General features: G+C 45.0%; 1 protein-coding gene across 3 annotated transcripts in view; it reads left to right on the top strand.

Moving 5' to 3' along the window:
* TRIM36 (tripartite motif containing 36) overlaps nucleotides 1-12,624 on the top strand; it is a 344,127-nt gene extending 331,503 nt beyond the window's left edge. For all 3 annotated transcript variants that reach the window (XM_029571457.1, XM_029571466.1, XM_029571476.1), the window contains exon 10: nucleotides 10,483-12,624. In XM_029571457.1, the coding sequence (XP_029427317.1) occupies nucleotides 10,483-10,837 (355 nt within the window). In that variant the 3' untranslated portion in view covers nucleotides 10,838-12,624. The remainder of the gene's footprint in view (nucleotides 1-10,482) is intronic.
* The last annotated feature ends 5,284 nt before the right edge of the window (nucleotides 12,625-17,908 follow it).

A 17,908-nucleotide genomic window follows, 5' to 3' on the forward strand; every position in this document is an offset into this window, starting at 1 on the left:
TAGCGCCTACCCAAAGGTAGGCGCTAATTTCTCCAGGCACCGGGAAAGTGGACAGAAAAGCAGTAAAAACCGCTTTTAAAAATAAATAAATATAAATAAATTTGAAGTCGGCTCGCGGGTTGAAAACCGGACGCTCAATTTTGCGTCCAGTTTCCGAACCCGTGGCTGTCAGAGGGTTTGAGAACAGATGCCGGAAAAATTGAGCGTCAGCTGTCAAACTCGCTGACAGCCGCCGCTGCTGTTCAAAAAGAAGCACTAGGGACGCGCTAGTGTCCCTAGCGCCTCTTTTTACCTATTTTTACCGCCGACCCTAATTTGAATACTGAATCGCGCGCACAACCCGCGGACTTTACTGTATCAGCCTGAAAGTCTGTGTAATGTGTCTCGGATGTGAGCGCAATGTCCTAACCAGCACCAAATGTGCCCTTATGACACCAAAAGGTCGCAAGGCTAGAATCGAGAAAATGAAACTTCTCTTCCATGCTCAAACCCCGACGCTGTCAATTTCATCGATGTCGTCAGAACCGGCACCGTTGACTTTGCGCCAGCATCGACCTCTGGCCGGTGACCGTCCGGCATTGATGACTTCTCGGCCTTCGACACCCTCTACTCCCCCTCAGGACCGAGGGGATCGTAGAGATAAATATCGCCACCGGCATCGAAAGTCTCAGACCATCGAGGAAGTGAAATCAACGATCGTCCGAGCCACCATCTAAGAAACCCCATCCAGAAAAGGCACCGACCTTTTCGGCGACCGGGTCACCGAGGCAACCCTCACGCCTTTAACGGTGGTCCCTCTGGCTATGCCTCTGCCTCCTTCTGTTCCGGAGCCAAGGCTGCTTGCTCCAGGTCTTCGAGAAGAACTGGACCGGATGGTTCTGGAGGCCATCGACAAGGCGATGCATCAACTCCAGGTTCCTGCGGAACCTACCACCGACCCGATTCCAGCAGCGTTGGCACTGCTTCTGTCGAGGATGGAAGCGCTTATGGCTGCTTTTCCACCGATGGACCCCTGGTCACCGATGGCTCCTATCTTGATCAGTCAGCTCCAGGCTTTTGCAAACCTCAATTGGATCACCAATCTGTGGTTGTCGAATCTGCCCAGAAAAGAGCAAGGAGATCAAAACCTCATACTTCCTTTCCCCCAGGCAAGGAACAGAAATTTCTAGATGCCATTGGTCTCTGGGACTTCCAGGGATCAGTGCTCCAGAATTGCCTCTTATCAGCTTTATATGACCCAATATAATAGGGTCTTATTTAAGCAGATGCAAGACTTAAGACTCCCTGCCTCAACAATTTCAAGAGCAACTCCAAACCCTAGTAAACAAGGGTTTTGAGGCAGGCAAGCATGAGATCAGATCATTTTACGATATCTTTAACTCTGCTATCAGGGTATCTGCAGCTGCTGTCTCGGCAAGACGATGGGCCTGGCTCAAGTCTTCCGACCTTCGCCCTGAAGTTCAAGACAGATTGTCCGACCTGCCCTGGTTAGGAGACAATCTGTTTGGCGAGCAGATTCAACGGACAGTGACTGAACTCAAGGGGCCATCATGAGACCCTGAGACAGCTCTCTCTCTGGTGCCTTCTGAGTACTCTTCAAAACAGCCCTTTCGGAAGGACTCTTAAGAATTCATTCTTCCGCCCGAAGAAGTCTTACCCGCCACCAACTAGAACCCGTTCTACGAGACTGTTTCAAAAAGCCCAGTCTAGTCAGACACGAAAGCAAAAACCGCAAGCAGCTCCTCAGCTGGGCCCTGCTTCCGGTTTTTGACTCCTGCATAGAGAGCAGCAGCCAGCTTCCATTGCCCCACATACGAGTGGGAGGTCGATTGTGCCATTTCAACAACAGGTGGCGCTCAGTCACCTCAGACCAGTGGGTCCTAGCGATAATTGCTCAAGGTTATCGTCTGAACTTTCTCTCCATTCCACCGGACTCCCCACCTCTACCGACATGGAGAACATCCGATCACTCTATCCTTCTGGAATAGGAGATCTTCCCTCCATCTCCAGTCCAAAGCAAAAGAACCAGTACCCTACTCTCAGCATGGCCTAGGGTTCTATTCCCGGTACTTTCTAATCCCCAAAAAATCGAGACGCATTCGTCCAATTTTGGATCTATGTGCCCTCAAGTACCTCCAGCGAGAGAAGTTCAAAATGGTAACCTTGGTCTCTCTTCTTCCTCTTCTACAAAGAGGAGACTGGCTCTGCTCTCTAGACTTCCAGGACGCATACACACATATCGCGATAATTCCATCTCATCGCAAATACCTGAGGTTTCTAGCAGGCCCCAAGCACTATCAGTATCGAGTGCTTCCATTCGGCCTCGTGTCTGCACCACGAGTCTTCACAAAATGCCTCGTCGTAGTTGCAGCCTTCCTCAGGATTCAGAGTGTCCACGTCTACCCCTATCTAGACGATTGGTTAATCAGGGCTCCCACTCAGCAAGCTGCTCTGTCATCCCTACATCTTACTTTACACACTCTAATTTCACTCTGATTTCTTGTCAACTACAACAAATCCTACTTAGTCCCATCTCAAACCTTATTGTTTATTGGGGCAGACTTGGACACCTTGCAGGCAAAGGCTTTTCTGCCTCGACAGCGAGCTCTCACTGTCATGTCTCTTGCACACCAGCTGCAGTCTCAGCACTCCATGACTGCACACCGCTTTCTCATCCTCCTAAGACACATGGCGTCCTCAGTTCAGGTCACCCCAATGGCCCGTTTGACTTTGAGAGTCATGCAGTGGACTCTAAGATCACAATGGACTCAATCCATTCAGCCCCTGTCGACCATTGTCCACGTAACCGACTCACTCCGTCAGTCTCTCACCTGGTGGAGAAATCAGGTCAATCTCCTCCAAGGCTTGCCCTTCCAGGCTCCAAACCCTCAAATAACTCTCACCACTGATGCTTCCAACCTCGGCTGGGGAGCCCACGTGGCCGATCTGCAGACACAAGGATCTTGGTCTCCAGAGGAAGCCAAACAGCAAATAAATTTCCTGGAGCTGCGAGCAATCAGATATGCTCTCAGGGTATTTCAGGATTGCCTCTCCAATCGAGTCATCCTGATCCAGACAGACAACCAGGTGGCCAAGTGGGTACATCAACAAACAGGGAGGGACGGGCTCCTACCTTCTGTGTCAGGAAGCTGCGCAGATATGGGCGGAGGCCCTCTCCCACTCGATGTACCTCAGGGCCACCTACTTGCCGGGAGTGGACAATGTGTTGGCAGACAAGCTGAGTCGCACCTTTCAACCGCACGAGTGGTCTTTCAACCCCTCAGTAGCGAACTTGATCTTCCACCAATGGGGTTATCCTCAAATAAGCCTCTTTACGTCATCTCAAAATCGCAAAGTAGACAACTTCTGCTCTCTCACTCGCAGCCAACACTGTCAGCCAAGAGACGGGTTCTCCCTATCATGGGCAACCGGTCTCCTATATGCATTCTCTCCACTTCCACTTCTCTTGAAGACTCTCGTAAAGTTACGTCAGGACAAGGGAACCATGATCCTGATAGCACCCCACTGCCTGCGCCAAGTGTGGTTTCCAATACTTCAGGATCTCTCCATTCGCAGGCACATTCCCTTGGGAAAGGACACGCTTCTAATCACTCAAAATGACGGGTGCCTCCGCCATCCCAATCTTCAAGCCTTGTCCCTGACAGCATGGATGTTGAAAGGTTAATCCTTCAGCCACTTAACTTTTCTGAACCAGTTTCCCGTCTCCTGATTGCTTCACAGAAGCCTTCCACTAGAAAATCATATTCTTACAAATGGGCCAGGTTTATGTCATAGTGCTCTTCTCAGTCACTTGACCCCTTTACCTGTCCATTCACGAAGTTTCTGGACTATCTCTTGCACTTGTCAGTTAGGTCTAAAAACTTCCTCCATCAGGATGCATGTCAGTGCGGTAGCCGCCTTCCATAAAGGTGTCGGGGATGTTCCCTTATCAGTACAACCCCTTGTTACCCGTTTTTTGAAGGGCTTGCTTCACCTCAAGCCTCCTCTGCGTCTTCCGGCCCCTTCTTGGGACCTCAAACTAGTTTTGGGTCGGCTCATGAAACCACCATTTGAGCTTCTTCAATCCTGTGACCTTCGATATCTCACATGGAAAGTGATTTTCCTTTTGGCAATCACTTCCGCTCGCAGAGTTAGGGAATTACAGGCTCTAGTTACTTACCTGCCTTACACTAAACTTCTGAAGGACCGAGCAGTTCTCCGCACTCACCCTAAATTCTTAACTAAGGTAGTTTCGGAGTTTCATCTCAATCAATCCATCATACTACCTACCTTTTTTCCCAGGCCCCATTCCAATCCAGGAGAACAGGCTCTGCATACCCTTGACTGCAAACGGGCACTAGCATTCTACCTAGACCGTACAGCTGTCTATAGGAAAAGCTCTCAATTGTTTGTCTTTTTCCATCCTATCAAATTGGGGCAGCCTGTGGGTAAACAGACTCTCTCCTCCTGGTTGGCGGACTGCATATCCTTTTGCTATCAGCAAGCGGGCATTCCATTTCAAGACCGTGTTAAAGCACACTCTGTGAGGCCCATAGCAACTTCAGTAGCACACCTACGATCGGCGCTGCTTCCTCACATTTGCAGGGCTGCCACCTGGAGTTCTCTCCATACTTTTACAGCCCACTATTGCTTGGACAAAGCCGGAAGACAAGATTCCATCTTTGCCCAGTCTGCCTTGCGCAACCTATTTACAACGTGACGTACCAACACCCTTCCACCTTCCCGGTGGGGTTCAGGATGCCCTCAGCCAAATTTCATCCCAGGCCTAGTGCCTTGCATGCCTGAGTACATTTGGTGCATACTCTGACATCCTCAGCTCGGTACTCACCCATATGTGAGGACTACCATCCTGCTTGTCCTGTGAGAAGGCAAATGTTGCTTACCTGTAACAGGTGTTCTCACAGGACAGCAGGATGTTAGTCCTCACGAAACCCGCCCGCAGTCCCGCGGTGTTGGGTTCGTAACGTTTTCTTATTTTATTTTCGGCACTAACTGTAGCTTTTTAACAAGACTGAAGGGGGGACCCCTGCTGGCTGCAGGGTTAGTGCCATGCTGGGCATGCCCAGTTGGGGCCAGTCAAAGTTCTGGTAACTTTGACAGAAGTATTCCTTGATTGGGCTCAATCCTGTGATGTCACCCATATGTGAGGACTAACATCCTGCTGTCCTGTGAGAACACCTGTTACAGGTAAGCAACATTTGCTTTCCTCATTCTGAAAAGGAATGGCAGCTTGCGCCCTATTCTCAACCTCAGGGCATTGATCTCGTAAGAGAAAAGTTCACGATGGTCTCTTTGGGCATGCTGATCCTGCTCCTCCGAAGAGGAGACTGACTTTGCTTCCTCAATCTCAAGGAGGTGAGCGTACACATTGCGTTTGTCCCCAACCACCAGAAGTACCTCCCCTTCGTGGTGGGGAGTGCACATTGCCAGTACAAAGTGCTGCTCTTCGGGCTGGCATCGGCCTCCTGCAGCTTCACCAAATGCTTAGTAGTGGTGGTTGCCTACCCCAGGCGTCGCTTGATCCATGTATTTCCATACCTGGATTACTGGCTGGTCAGGAGCGACACTCACTCCGGGGCCTTGCAAGCTCTGGCCTTGACTGTGCAGACCGTGCAGACAGTGGGGTTAATCATCAGCTTCCCCAAGTTGCATCTCTCTCCGTCCCCTCAGCTGGACTTTCATCTGTGCCAGGCTGGATACGGCACAAGTGAAAGCTTTCCTGCCCAGGGACCGGGCGATTGCACTTGCCTTGCTGGCTACCCTTGTCCGCAACAGCCGTAGGGTGCCATCCCGCCTTCTGCTCCACCTACTGGGCCATATGGCGGCCTCTGTCCATGTGACTCCTTTGGCCCGCCTCCGCATGAGGATCCTGCAGTGGGTCTTGCAGTCCCAGTGGCGGCAGGAATCTCAGGATCTAGAGCAGTGGTTCTCAACCCTGTCCTGGGGACCCCCCAGCCAGTCGGGTTTGCAGGATATCCACAATGAATATGCATGAGAGAAAATTTGCATACACTGCCTCCATAACATGCAAATTGTCTCTCATGCATATTCATTGTGGATATCCTGAAAACCCGACTGGCTGGGGGGTCCCCAGGACAGGGTTGAGAACCACTGATCTAGAGGCTCCGGTCACTATAATAGACCCTCTGCAAAAATCTCTGGCCTGCTGGGAGGACCTTTCCGTTATGGAACGAGGGCTTCCCTTCCAGCCCGTTCTGCCCCAGGTGACGCTTACCACCGATGCTCCCCCCCCCCCCCCCCCCCCCCCCCCCAGGGATGGGAACCCGCGCGAACGGCCTCCACCCGCAGGGCCTTTGGACTGCTGCCGAAGCCTGCTGTCGGATGAATTTTCTAGAGCTTCGGGCAATTCAGTACGCCTTGTGGGCGTTCGAAGATCAGTTGTCATCCAAGGAAGTTTTGATCCGGACAGACAACCAGCTTGCAATGTATATCAGCAAACAGGGCGGCAAGGGTTCATTCCTCTTCTGCCAAGAAGCGGTGCAGGTGTGAAACTCGGCCCTATCTCAGGGGATGTCTCTGCAGGCAACCTACCTGCCAGGCCACCTCAACGTGCTGGCGGATGGCCTAAGCCAATCCTTCCAACCACATGAGTGGTCCCTTAACCCAGCGGTAGTAGCCGAGCTGCTCTGCCGAAGGGGCACGACGATGGTGGATCTGTTCTCCTCCCCTCTCAACCACAAGGTGAGCAAGTTCTGCTCCCTAGTAGTGGGAACTGACCATCTGGCCTGTGATACCGTCTCCCTTCACTGGGGGAAGGGCCTCCTGTACCCGTACCCCCCTCTACCGCTCCTGTCGAAACCTCAGCAAGACAGGGGGACCATGATTCTCGTGACACCTTCTTGGTTCCCACTTCTGCAGTCCCTGTCGTTGTGGCCGCCTATCTGGCTGGGGACGTCGCCTGACCTTGTATCGCAGAATCAGGGCACCCTGCGCAACGCAATCCTCTGGGCACTGGCCCTCACAGCTTGGTTGTTGAGCGCATAGTCCTCCAGCCGTTGCAGCTCTCAGAATGTGTTTCCCAGGTCCTGGTTGAGTCCTGGAAACCTTCAACCAGGAGGTCCTACAGCTCAAAATGGAAGCATTTTTCCATCTGGGACGGGGCTTATGGATTGGACCCTTTCTCATGCCACTCCCCCAGCTGCTGGACTACCTGTGGCACCTGTCTGAGACTGGGCTCCAAACCAGTTCCGTCGGGGTGCACCTCAGCGCTGACTGCGCCTATCATCGAGGTGTCGCTGGCATACCCGTTTCGGTCGAACCCTTAGACAGTTTCATGCGGGGTCTTCTCCAGCTGAAGCCCTCTCTTCAGCCACTGGTAGCGACCTGGGACCTCAGCGTTGTCCTGGCAAGACTCAAGTGGCCTCCGAGCCGCTGCGATCCTGCGCCCTAAAGTTCCTTACTTGGAAAGCCATGTTCCTGGTGGCGATCATTTCAGCTCGTAGGGTCAGTTAGCTTCAGGCTCTGGTTACGTGTATACAGTACATGAGGTTCTTCCATGACGTGTAGTGTTGCGTATGTATCCTAAGTTTCTGCTCAAGGTTGTAACTGTTTTCCACATCAATCAGTGAATCATTCTTCCCACCTTTTTTCAGACTCCTGCTTCATACTCTGGACTGTAAAAGGGCACTAACATTCTACCTGGATTGCACAGTGAGCCACAGGCAGTCCACCCAGCTCTTCATGTCCTTCGACTCTAATAGGCTGGGAGTGGCAGTGGGAAAGCAGACCTTATCCACCTGGCTAGTAGATTGCATTACATTCTGCTACACGCAGGCAGGCCTTCAGCTAGCCGGTAGAGTAAAGGCTCATTCTGTCCAGGCTATGGCAACGTCGCTGGACCATTTGCGTGCAGTCCCTGTCGTTGAAATTTGCCGAGTCGCAACCTGGAGCTCTCTCCACACGTTTGCGGCTCATTTCTGCCTAGACAGGGATGGCTGGCAGGACAGTGCCTTTGGTCAGTCTGTCCTGCGCATCCTGTTCCAGACTTGAACACATCTCTCCCTGTTTCGTGCTTCTTGTGGGACCTAGACTGCCCCCCCCCCCCTGTTTACCTACAGCGCCGCAGTTGTGTTGTGCCCATTGGAACCTTGTTCGGCCACTGTTGGTCTTTTCGATTGAGTGGAGCTTTCTGGAGCTTTGTACTCACCTACATTTGAGGACTACTATCCTGCTTGTCCTAGGAGAAAGTGCAGTTGCTTACCTGTAACAGGTGTTCTCCTAGGACAGCAGGATGTTAGTCCTCAGGAATCCCATCCGCCTCCCCACAATGTTGGGTTCACCTTCGGTTTGTTTTATTTTTTCACTCATCTTTTGATGTGTCCGGAGACTGAAGGGGGGACCTCACGTGGACGCGCGCATAGCAGCAGGCTGGTCAAAGCTTCTAGAAACTTTGACAAAAGTTTTCCATGCCGGGCTCCATCAGATGATGTCACCCATGTGTTGAGGACTAACATCATGCTGTCCTAGTAAACCTGTTACAAGTAAGCAACTGTGCTTTATCTTTGAGGTGACTATAGTAGATCAGGAGTACAGTAGATGTGGTTTATCTGGATTTCATTAGACTTTGAAGAAAAATTATAAACTGAATGAGAAGATGGATGAGAAGTCTGATTCAGAGCCATTGGTCATTGTGGTTCATGCTGGTGAAGAGAGAGAGCATCCTGAAATAGGGCCTAGCACCAATCTCTATTGCACCCTATCTTCAGCATCTTAAGTGATGTTTTAGGACTGACTAGAAGGGAAAGTGTGCTTGTTTGCAGTTGATATGGAAATCTGCAACAGAGTAGACAAGGTCATAGGTAAGATCAAATGTAACTTTAAAAATGCAGAATAGTTAAGGGTTTGGCAGCTGTGTTTTAATACTGAAAATGCTAAATCATGTATTTGGAGATACAGAAATCAAAGGAGGGGAAGAACTAAGTCACAAAACAAGATACCTAGGCTTATCTCTAACCGCAGTTTCTCATCAGTGTGACAGGGAAAACATAGTATATTTGAATGCAAAAGAGTGGTATTCCCTAGTAGAAAGGGGAAAGTATTACCTCCGTAAGTCTGAGACCCCATCTTGAATTATTCTAGAAGGGAAAGAGGAGAAAGAGAAAAGGAGGTTCTAAAATTGAAGAGTCATGAGATGAGGTTAAAAGGGGGTAGTCTTGGGAGTAATCTTATGAAATATTTCTTTACAGAGAGGGTGGTGGATTTGTGGAACAGCCTCCTTAGTGGAAGTGGTGGTGACAAAAACAGTATCTGACTTCAAGAAAGCATGGGATAAATACAGGGGATCTCTAAGGAAGTGATGAGAATTATAGTGCTAAATTAATTGGAAGGATCAGCAGACTGAATGAGCCATATGGTCCTTCTCCTTTGAAATCAAAACTACACTGCCACACACTAGTCTAGTCTAACCTCACCCCCCTTATGCAACAGGGGCTCTCCAATTGCAGACATCCTCTCAGGGAAGTACTGTATTGAATGGTATGCCCCTCTGCAGATGTCTACCCTAGGGCTGGAAACTAAGACCATCTAGTGGAGACAATATAGTCTCTATACATTGGATAAACACAAAGGGGCAGATTTTCAAAAGGCCCGGCAGCGCACGTAAAGCCCCGGGACGCGTGTAAGTCCTGGGGCTTGAAAAAAGGGGCGGGGCAGGGCCGAAGCCTCCAGGCATAGCGGCCATTTGCCACTGTGCCCGGGATCGCGGGCTGGCCGTTGGCCGGCGCGTGCAACCTACGCCTGTCCAGAGGCAGGCGCAACTTATAAAATAAAGGTTGGGGGGGGGGTAGGTTGGGCTAGGGGGCAGGTTAGGGAGGGGAAGGTTGGGGGGGGAGGGCAGAGGGAACGGAGAAAGCCAGCAGGGCTGCGCGTGCATGTTGTAAAATCGGGTGTATATTTATGCGCACTGGGTTGCACGCACAAATGTACGCCTGTTTGTAGGTATTAAAATACAGCCCTATGGGATCATGTTGACAGAAGGGAGCGGGAGACTATACCCAGGTCAAGCAAGACCTGTGACTGCATAGTAAGCAGGCACAAATGGGCAGACTTGGTAGCTCCAAGTAGTTGTCATATGTGGATATTTTTTATGTTTCTCTTAAGCTAATTTATTATTCTTTCTGCGGTCAATATTCAGTTGGTCATTTAGTTGACAAGTTGTCCGGCTAAAGTTAGTTGGATAACTTGCCCTGGATATTCAATGGGGTAAACATCCCACTGATTATCCCTTATTAAAGTAATCTGACTAACCATAGCTGGATAACTTTAAACATAACCAGGTACTCTCTTGAATATTGAAAGTTACATACAAAGTTATTCGACTATGATTAGTAACTTTAATCTGGGATATTCAGTGGGACTTCTAAATGGCTTTTGAATATGGACTTCTCTGTTTACCTATGTTCTATGTTGTAATTTTATTACCTGTAAAATTTTGTCTTCTAGGTATGATCAAGATAGTGGCCATGACAGTGGGAGTGAAGATGCCTGCTTTGACACATCACAGCCTTTCACTTTGGTCACTATAGGAATGAGGAAATTCTTCATCCCAAAGATATCTAATACTAGCAGTGAATTGTTTAACAGAGTTCTTTCTATGCCATCACGTATCGGTGTTTGTCTTGACTATGACAAAGGCAACATTGAATTCTATGATGCAGACAGCATGAAATGCCTTTATGAGAGACAAGTAGAATGCTCTGGCACAATGTATCCAGCCTTTGCATTAATGGGTGGTGGTGGAGTTCATCTTGATGACTTCCTTTCAGTGGAGCATTTGGAATATCCAGAGGACATGTAATAGAAATATCTATTGATGCTGTTTTATTATGAGAAGATTTAATCCAGATTGATTGCATTGTATGTCCTTAATGCATTTAATGAACTTTATTTAAAAAAAAAATCAATCTTATCTGTACCATTTTTGCTTATCCATCAGCTTTGGCTGCTATGATTTATTTTTCAGTTCCATGTTTTGTGTATGTGTGGAAATGTTCACTTCCTCAGGTTGAACAATGTTTCATTAGCTACCTAGTTAACTTTTATGAATGTCTTATTAAGAGCTGGAAATTGCTTTCTATATAGTAATTTTAAGCTCTTAACTGCCTTTACTGGTATTGACCTCCAATGTAAATAACTATAAAGACGATCAGTTTAGTGTATTGTGACACTTTATTTTACCACTGTGTGCTTTTCATACTTTTGTTTAAAAAAAAAAAAAAAAAAAGTTTAAAATGTATTGAATTCATAGCTGTTCTTTAATTCATTCCAAGAGTTTACGTCAGGATTTTGTTTGTGTTGAATGGCCAGGGCATTCATATAAATATTGACCTCTTGACAGTGGGTGGTTGGAATTTACTGATATTAGGAAATGGTTAATAACACACTAAACTGGTTAATATTTACAAAAGCACTGGAAAATGCTAACTGGATTATACACATTCATTTTGAGTGTACATTCAAATTATGACTTTTAAAACTGGTCTGTATTTAAATTGCTAAATGTTTCTATAAAACTTGATGTTTACGTATTTTTTTTTCTAATGCAGAACTTGTAAGACCAATTTAAAATGCAAAATTTCTTGCTGTGCACTGGTTCAAAGCAAACCGAGGAAAAGTTAGCTATACTGTTGGCTTATTAAATAATAATTAAAAAAAAAAGTGAACCAATTAAGATGTTGGATTTAGATCTGACATCCTTTGCAAAACTGTTTAAATTTATTTGTGTGCTTCATTGTTGGGATAAACATTTGCTTAACATTGAAAAGTTCTATAGTTGCACATAATGGTTTTAGTGGTATTCTTTGGATGTCTAGTTTCCTATGAAAATTTGATAATACATATCTGATTTTCATTATACTTTTATAAGCTTTTTCTTTTGCCATAACTCATTCAGCACCAGTTCTCTAATTTTTGCATGTTTTCTACACTTTATGCCACCAAGCAACTTGCAGACACATTTTTGGTGTTTTATATAATGTGTATCCAATTCAGACACTTATAGCCAATGCATTTCTTCTTCAGAAAAGAGCTAAAAACCTGTAAAAGGCTGTTTGATCAAATTGGTGAATGAAACATTTTATAGTGCTTACATTTCTTCTGTGTGATTCATACTGGCCTTGTACATCATATTCTGTGTGTATTTTTAAGCACAGCAAACAGATATTGTCATTGTTAGCTAGATGCTTTGGTCACATTAAACGTGTGGTACTTCTGAATCTTTATAATGTGAAATCTTCATGGTTTTTATAGTGTAAAAGTTTTGACATTACAAGGAGGAGAAACTGTTCTGTTGTAGAAATAAAATACAGTGGCATGAGATTCTTTTAAGTTGGTCATTTTCTTATAAAACAGCACTTTACAACCTAGTTTAAGCTAAACACTATGCAGTTTATGTGGATTATTGTGCAATATAACTGCTAAACTAATAAACCTGATAGGTACTTTCCTTATCTGAAAGCTCTGTGCAAATGTAAATCATGTAGAATTTTACATGTCTAAACCTTTAACAAGTAAGTCTTGTTAAATTATTGTAAATATGACTTTGTTCACTTGGTTTCAATTTTAAAATAAATATTGATAATTTAATGAGGTTTTGACTATTCATGTTAGCATATTAGCATATTTTAGAAGTGATTTTTTTCTAGAGCCCATGTTTTCTTGCCATTTTACTTCTGACTTATTTTATCTGTTTTTGTAATGAGTTTCTTTTTAGTCTAGTTTCCTGAAGAAAAACTGACCTTATAAGATCATCATGTGTCTCTATCCTCCTTTTTCCCTCCCCTAATATCTTTTGAGCCCTTCTTTTTATTTCCATGTGGACACAGTCTAGTTTAATTTAGTTGAAATTTCAGGGAGGTCAGAGTACATTGTGATCATGCTGAGATTTTAAAAGTTACCCTGTCATTGGCTGATAAGATTTTTAAAAATTTGGATTAGCAGTTTTCTCTTGTTCCTTTATGCTTTCAGCTGAGTCTAACCTGGCCACCATTGGACTACACCAAACAGAGGGAAGTGCAGGTAATTCAATAAGTCCCCTCAACTTCAGATTCTATTCATCAAAGGTTTCTTTTTATTTTTACATTGGCAGCTCCATTGCTTAGACAAGCACAGAATTTAAGGCGGGTCCCCAGACACGGACCCGTGTTTCGCCAAACCTGGCTGCATCGGGAGGGACAAGCATTTAGAAACAGGGATTCTTCAACTTTTAATCGCTGTGCTATTTGCTTTGCTTTGGACTACAACATTACGAGTCTTGTTCATAACTTCCTAAGGTTTTCCTCTTTTTTTTTTTTCTTTAAACCCACCTCGTCCAGCAATTCATTTCAGTCCTTGGCCAGAGGTCACAGGACAGCAGCTCACTGTGGAACCTGATGCTTATGTGCACTCAGGTCCAGCCAGGAGATGTCACAGTTTATATAATGTCTGAGGCTCTATTTCATAAAGTACTTATTACACAGAAGTTCACATAGTTTTCAAACCTTTCCTGATCAAACAAAACATCAAGATAAGATCACTGTTTCCTTAACAAGCAGGAAGGGTACAAGAAAGAGCACTGATGACAATTTCTTTAAAATTTTGGAGTAGAAAAACAAACATAACTGCTATTCCCATAGCTAGAAAATAGTATGTTAGGCAAGTTAGCTAAACTGTTTCCATCTTCCTACAGGAGAATGGGAGCTTAAAATGGAAATATTAAATCTAATATGTCAAAGATGAAATTCCTGTTTTGGATCTTATGAACACCTTCCAGAACAAGGAGGTAGACAGACCAGCAAAAATGCTGAGCTATAGCAACAGATGCTCTTAACATATATAGGATAACAAACATTTATATATTCCTCTTCATCCAGTCAGACCAGTCTGGACAAGTGGGGTTATGCATGCCAACTAGCAGATGAAAATAGAGAACAAACTCGCTGAAGTCACTCTTTATATTCCTCTGTGCTCACACCAGCCTGTTAATATTATCTATCTCCAGCAGATGGTGAACAGGCTTTCTGTGCTGGAAGTAATGGTTTGATTAGGCCAGGTAAACACAATTCTGGTGTGCAGCTCTTGAGGTGTCAGGTGAATGCTCCCTCCCTCAGTTGAGAGTGAACCTAAACTGAGGGACATGAGGGATCCTGCAATCCTTCGTAGGCTTCTGTGACAGCAGCAACAGTAGTGTAGGATTCCTCTGTGAATGATAATGCCTTCTGATACTACAAAGTATTTCAAAGTTTTCTTTTTGTCAAAGGTCTACAAGTATTTTATAAGGGACAGGATACAGTTTCAGAAACTTTTGCAATTTCCCAGTATCATTGTCCTCAATTGGAACCCAAGATGGCAAAGGTATTTTCAGGGGATTCCAGACTGACACAAGGGATCAGTGAAGAGCAGGGAGAGTGCCTTCATGAGAATATGTAATTTATCTTCTGTAGAGGAGAGCTGGCTGCCTGCTCTCCCAGTCCCTATGTTATTTCGGTGTTGCAGAGGAATGCAAGAGAGAATCTCCAGCACCACAGATGTATTTCTCACAGCCATTCCAATTGCTGAGTCAATAATAGCCGTCCTTGATGTGGCTGTCTACACAGAATATCACTCCATAAAGTGCAGTCCTTACTTCTGAGTCAGCCACATCCCTGGCAAATTTTCTAAGGCTTCTCTGGCTAGTTTCAGCATATTCCTAGAAGCGGGAAAGGATGTTCCCAGCAAGATGTAGATATTGCTACCATGGTCTTCCATCTTTAATTTTCAGCCATTGCATGCTTGTTGAAGTCTGACAGCAGGTGCCGGAATCTCCTTTGTTCCCAGTAGACGCCATTAGGTTTGTGAAGGACCTGCTTGCATCCGCAGGAGATTGAGGAATTTCATTTTCCTAGGGTGGACATCTTGGTGGCACTTAGGGCAGTGTGCATGGTTTTCTGATCGCAGCATGTGGATGTATTGTGGCAGATCTGATGCAGAATGCCCAGGAAGACTTGAGGCAGTATTTCCCACTATTAGATCCAGGGACTGTGTGTCTAGCTGGGATCAGAAACTCTCTGGTGTGCTTCTTGGTCATAGAAATAACATTCATGATGGTTCAGTGGTTTCTCTGGAGGCTCCTCTGATTGCCAGTCTTTATCTGTATCTGATTTAGTTAGGCAGTCCTTTCAGGGTCAACTCTTTTTGGATGAAGAGCTGGAGAGGTTGACAGAGGCATGGGACAACTTTTAAGGCGCTGTGTGTCATGGAGAATTGAAGTAAGGTTCTGCTGTGGAATCATATTCCTTTACATCTATGAAAGGAGATAAGGGCAGTAAGGCAGGCTCTAGGTCCTCTGAAGCAATGTGATGAGTGTTTCAGGGTCCTAGCTCATACTACAGAGAGAGGTAGTTGTTGGCTCTGTTCTTTCAGAGATGGACCCAAATTACACTGGTCCAATGGGTCCAGGAATTGGGGACCTTTTGGGGAAGGGGGAGTCTTTTTTTTTTTTTTTTTCCAAAGGAATGGGCTCCACCTAAACCAGGGTGGAACCAGGCTGCTGGCACAAACCTTTGAAAAAGAGAGAGAACAGCTTTTAAACTAGAGCAAAGGGAAAAGCAGACAGTCGCTCAGCAGCACATGGTTCGGAGGGAGGTATCTTCAAAGGATACTAATGACGCATTAGTATTAGGGCATCCCAACAGTGAGGTTCCAATAATAAGAAAAGTAGTCCAAGTGCCTGTAATTAAAAACTCACCTGAGCTAAAAGATTCCAATTTATCCCTATCAATTAAAAAGAATGAAAATACAAACAAAAAAGCACACTTTGAAATGTTTGTATATTAATGCCAGACGTCTAAGTAGTAAGATGGGAGAATTAGAATGTATAGCAGTGAATGATGACTTAGACTGGGCATCTCAAAGACATGGAAGGAAGATAACAATAGGACAGTACTATACTAGGGTACAAATGATATTGCAATGACAGAGGAACATCTGGGAGGTGGGGTGGCACTTTATGTCCGGGATGGCATAGAGTCCAATAGGATAAACATCCTGTATGAGACTAAATACACAATCAAATATGGGTAGAAATCCCTTGTGTGTTGGGGAAGAGTATAGTGGTAGGAGTATACGACCATCCACCTGGCCAAGATGGTGAGACGGACCGTGAAATGCTAAGAGAAATTCGGGAAGCTAACCAAATTGGTAGTGCACTAATGTTGGGAGACTTCAATTACCCCAATATTGACTGGGTAAATGTAACATCAGGACAGGCTAGAGAGATAAAGTTCTTGGATGTAATAAATTACAGTTTTATGAAGCAATTGGTTTAGGAACAGATGAGAGATGGAGCAATTTTAGATCTAATTCTCAGTGGAGCACAGGATTTGGTGACAGAAGTAACTGATTGGGCCGCTTGGCAATAGTGATCATAATATGATCTAATTTGAATTAATGACTGGAAGGGAGAAAGTAAGCAAATCCAAGGCTCTAGTACTAAACTTTCAAAAGGGAAACTTTGATAAAATGAGAAAAATAGTTAGAAAAACACTGAAAGGAGTAGCTCCAAAGATAGTGTCCAAGAGGCGTGGACATTGTTTAAAAAACAAACAAAAAAAAATCCTAGAAGCACAGTCCAGATGTATTCCACAAATTAAGAAAGGTGGAAGGAAGGCAAAACAATTACCAGCATGGTTAAAAGGTGATGTGAATGAGGCTATTTTAGCCAAAAGATCTTCATTCAAAATTTGGAAGAAGGATCCAACAGAAGAAATTAGGATAAAGCATAAGCGTTGGCAAGTTAAATGTAAGACATTGATAAGGCAGCCTAAGAGAGAATTTGAAAACAAGTTGGCTGTAGAGGCAAAAACTCACAGTAAAAACTTTTTAAAATATATCTGAAGCAGAAAGCCTGCGAGGGAGTCAGTTGGACAGTTAGATGATTGAAGAGTTAAAGGGGCATTTAGAGCCTCCTGGTGGACCCATGTGGACTTCCTTAATGACAGAATTATATCAGCTGGAATATGGATCCTTATATTCTTCCTTTACTCAGAAGAAGAAACTTTTTTCTTCAGAAATATTTGGTACAAGTTCCATCAGTCTACCACCATCTGTACAAGCTTTGTTTCCCTTGAACTGTGACTTCTGATAGTAATTTAGAGATCTTTACAACTACAATTTGTCTTAAATTTATAATTGTTTTTAAGTACCATGGCTTCATGTAGAATAAGTTTATATCAGCTCCAATAAGGGGGGGAGGTAGGGGAGAGGTTGCTGGGTAAAAACAAATGGGAAGGGCTACTACCATGTTTTGTAAAAGATTTTATTTTATATTCAATCTGTGTGATTGTATTGCAGTATTCCTTAATAAAAATGTTATGGAAAAAAAAGGGGCACTTAGAGAAGATAAGACCATCGCTGAAAGATTAAACTATTTCTTTGCTTCAGTGTTTATTGAAGAGGATATTGGGGAGATACCTATACTGGAGAATGTTTTCATGGGTAATGATTCAGATGGACTGAACCAAATCACGGTGAACCTAGAAGATGTGGTAGGCCTGCTTGACAAACTGAAGAGTCGTAAATCACCTGGACGGGATGGTATACACCCCAGGGTTCTGAGGGAACTAAAAAATGAAATTTCAGATCTATTAGTTAAAATTTATAACCTATCATTAAAATCATCCATTGTACCTGAAGACTGGAGGGTGGCTAATGTAACCCCAATATTTAAAAAGGGCTCCAATGGGGATCTGGGAAACTACAGACCAGTTAATCTGACTTTAGAAGACTTTCCACTATTTTTCCTGGCACTGAAGATCAAAATCAAAGAACATATAAAAAGACATGGTTTAATGGAGCAAAGTCAGCATGGCTTTAGCCGAGGAAGTGTTGCCTCACAAACCTTCACTTTTTTGAA

Source organism: Rhinatrema bivittatum, chromosome 1, assembly GCF_901001135.1.
Source record: "Rhinatrema bivittatum chromosome 1, aRhiBiv1.1, whole genome shotgun sequence".
Classification (NCBI taxonomy): Eukaryota; Metazoa; Chordata; class Amphibia; order Gymnophiona; family Rhinatrematidae; genus Rhinatrema; species Rhinatrema bivittatum.